Source organism: Bison bison, unplaced genomic scaffold (genome assembly GCF_000754665.1).
Source record: "Bison bison bison isolate TAMUID 2011002044 unplaced genomic scaffold, Bison_UMD1.0 scf7180017864289, whole genome shotgun sequence".
NCBI lineage: Eukaryota > Metazoa > Chordata > Mammalia > Artiodactyla > Bovidae > Bison > Bison bison.
In genome coordinates this window covers 5,198,712-5,202,513 of record NW_011494861.1, presented here as the reverse complement: position 1 = coordinate 5,202,513, position 3,802 = coordinate 5,198,712, and the positions used below count along the sequence as shown (strand labels likewise).

The window sequence follows — 3,802 nt, the reverse complement described above, 5'->3', positions numbered from 1 at the left end:
AGGAGGAGAGTAGGGTGGGGGAGGGGGGTCTCCCTTTTGCGAGGACAGACTGCAGGCTGTGTTTTAAAGCTGGAGGTGGTGGGCAGGTGATGGTGAAACTGTCACATCACAGGTAGAGACATGGGGTATTTCGGTAGCCCATTTTAAGCATGTGTGCTCAGTCAGGTCCAACTGTTTGTGACTCCATGGACTGTAACCCATCAGGCTCCTCTGTCCATTTTAAGAGGGTCACAAAGTTTCCCCTTTTCAAAAAAATACTTCTACCCTATGCATGTAAGGCTAAAATTCTTCCAAACTGGGCTCATGGTCTTTCATTCTAAAATGAAAGGATTTCTAATATATTTTCACTGAAGTTCACTTTATGGGGGTAAAATACCAACAGCCAAGAGAGGTGTCATGTGCCTGCAGGGGCAGGAGGAGAGGCAGAGGAGTTAGCCAGCGAGGCAGGTGTGAGGCTGTGACCAGACAGCCGGAGTCAGGTGAAGTCTTTAACACACCTGGGCTAAGGTCTTCCTCTGACTTCTAAGGAGACAGTCTTCAGTGTTCCAGCAGGTCCTCTGCCACCCTCTCCTTCCTCCCACACTGCCCTTGTCCGTAAGTCTGTTCTCTGTCTCCAGTGCTGCCCTACAAACAGGCTCATCAGTACCATATTTCTGTCATCTTAATGAATGAAGCTCCAGGGATAGCTAACAACCACCTGGTTTTCTTTAAGGCAAGACCAACCAATTTTTCTGGAGTATTTACTATTTACAAGGGCCTGAGTGACACCTGTAAGGAACATAAACAAGATGCTTGGTTAAAATTTTTTTTTTTTAATCTTGACTTAATCTTCCTAAATGGATTATGTTTTTAATGCAGTATTACTTGTCTACATAGTTCTTAGGTACCTCTGCTCTTACTGTAGAAAAGAGCGTGGGATTTTTCTTAAGGTCATGAGATAAGCCTTTTCTAGAAATGAGAGCAGACTGGTTATGTCATTCCCTGTCACCTTGGTGTGAAATCCACCTCCTACCAGATCTTGCTGATCAGCTAATCCCTGCTTGATGGGTTTCACCATCAGACCACCACTGTGCCCAGCTGGTGCACAGAGCTCCTTTTCATGGATGAAACCCACTGCTTAGAATGTGTTTCCTCCACTCTTTTATCTAACTTGAGGGCAAGAACTATATCTTTCTTTTATCTTTATAAATTCACTGTGTTGGTATTCAGTACTCAGCCAAATGGTAAGATAGGAAGGTAGGTGGGCAAGTAGATCAAAGGATGGATTGGATGGATGATTGGATTGCTGGATAGATGAATGGATGAAAGAGAGGATGGATAAATGGATGGATGGATGGATGGATGGAAGGAAGAAAGGGAGGATGAATGAATGGATGGATGGAAGAGAGGATGGATAAGTGGATGGATGGATGGATGGAAGGAAGAAAGGGAGGATGAATGAATGGATGGATGGAAGAGAGGATGGATAAGTGGATGGATGGATGGATGGAAGGAAGAAAGGGAGGATGAATGAATGGATGGATGGAAGAGAGGATGGATAAGTGGATGGATGGATGGATGGAAGGAAGAAAGGGAGGATGAATGAATGGATGGATGGAAGAGAGGATGGATAAGTGGATGGATGGATGGATGGAAGGAAGAAAGGGAGGATGAATGAATGGATGGATGGAAGAGAGGATGGATAAGTGGATGGATGGATGGATGGAAGGAAGAAAGGGAGGATGAATGAATGGATGGATGGAAGAGAGGATGGATAAGTGGATGGATGGATGGATGGAAGGAAGAAAGGGAGGATGAATGAATGGATGGATGGAAGAGAGGATGGATAAGTGGATGGATGGATGGATGGAAGGAAGAAAGGGAGGATGAATGAATGGATGGATGGAAGAGAGGATGGATAAGTGGATGGATGGATTGGTGGATGGATAGTTTGTTGGATTAATATGATGTTCTGAATCCTGCTGGGACATCTATAGAACAAAACATTTCTATCATGGTGTCTTCTGAAGAGAAGGAAGACAATCCCCAAGTGGGCAGGATAGGTTGGGAGGAGTTTGGGGTGCAAATCTGACATAACAAGAGATTTCAGAGTGATTCATAAAGAAGTTATTGACTAGCAAGAGTTTGACAGAGGGCATATGGTAAGTTAAAGTCAGAAATAAGGGCCTCATTTCTAAAACTTAAGAACTATTTTGAAAGAAAGCCTCTACTGTTTATTTTGGTAAATAACAAGAGTTCTTGTTAGGAAACCTATCAATGTTGGGAATGATATCTCAGGTTTGGGGCCTACTTCTCAGGAAGGATTCCAAGGCAAACTTAAGGGCACTTCCCTGGTGGTTCAGTGGTTAAGGTTCTACCCTTCCACTGCAGGGGCACGGGTTCAGTCCCTGGTCAGGGAACTAAGATCCCACATGCCTTGAGGCCAAAAAGTTGTTTTGTGTGTGTGTGTGTGTGTGTGTGTGTTTTAAATGAAACAGGCATGCTTTTTTGTGAGGCAGATGGAGTGGGCTACGTCAGAGAGGTCAACCCCAATCCAGGATGTCCCCCTCTTGTGTTTTTATCTGTCTCTTTCCCTCTGATCTTAGCAGCTTTCCTCTCCCTGTTCTTAGTAAAATTGATGTTGGCTAAAACACACAGGTCAACCAGCTAGAATCTATTCCTGTAATATTTACAATCTAGATTAATTTCTAAGCAGTGGAAACTGTTGGATGCCCAGGGGTGCAGATTGCAAGCCCCGGGGGGTGGGGGTAGGGGACAGAGTGGGTGGGAAAGTCTGTAAGGTCCGCAAGCCTGCTAATTCTCTGCTGAGGCTGAGGGCGTTTCACAATTCCTCAAAAAATATAGCTTAAGGATGGAGGAAAATCTATTTCTCACCCTCCCAAATTCTTCTTGTTGCTCATTTTCTTTTTTTGTAAACTGTATCCCTATTCAGTGTGTTGTCTGTGACATGCAGGATTCAGGAAGTTCTGTTTATTTCTTTAAAGAGAACATTTTCAAACACTGCAAAAATCTCAGTTCTCCTGGCTCAACTGAAAATTCATTTGTCCAGTTGGTGTAAAAGGAAAAGACTTGAGTTAAACTCAGACAGCTCCTCTTAGGTTCAGATCCTTGGTTTAGGATAGTTTAGAACCATAAACCCGGGTCTTAGGGAGGGTACCTACTGTGGCCCTCCATCCTGAGATGGAGGGGCTGTCCCCTCACCATGTACTATCACTCAGGGTGCCCACGGGTCCTTCTCCCTGCCTCCCCCCGCAGGGTGCCTGGTCACCCTTCTCTGCTCCCCTGGGGCCTGCAGGGGAGGGCAAAATTAGCCACAGGTCCTAGAAGAGCCCCATGTCCTTTGGGGCCTGAGAACAGCCACAGGCTGTTGGTGGCCCCCATTCCTCCTGGTTCTTTGCCGGACCCTCCTGGTGGAGCCTGTTTGGGGAACTGTCCCTTTGAGTTGTAGCTTGGGGACAAGCTAAAGGACCTGAAGGACCAACTCTTGTCCCCTTGGGAAGGTAGGCTGCCCTGATGTGAAAGCCAAGTCCAGGAGCGCCGTCCACACTGAAGGCTCCACTCTGGGGGCTCAGTGTTGTCTCTCAGGGGCCCCCGTGTGAACTCCGTTCCCACGTGGACAGAGTAGTAGGGCCCCGGGGGATGAAGGCAGAGCCACCCGGATAAACTCGCTCTGATAGTAGAGGCCCTGCAGGTGACGGCTGCCCCCGACTGGGCTTTCCCCACAGGAGCACCCACCGGCCCCCCCTACGATGATCCCCCCGGCCAGCAGCGCCCCTCCGGGAGAGGCCCTCTTCCCCGCCTT

General features: G+C 47.2%; 1 protein-coding gene across 1 annotated transcript in view; it reads left to right on the top strand.

Annotated features, from left to right (window-relative positions):
* Positions 1-3,749: 3,749 nt before the first annotated feature.
* Positions 3,750-3,802, top strand: part of SLC45A1 (solute carrier family 45, member 1) — a 17,877-nt gene continuing 17,824 nt past the window's right edge. Inside the window, exon 1 of the mRNA XM_010850195.1 lies at positions 3,750-3,797. Within this exon, the coding sequence (XP_010848497.1) occupies positions 3,750-3,797 (48 nt within the window). The remainder of the gene's footprint in view (positions 3,798-3,802) is intronic.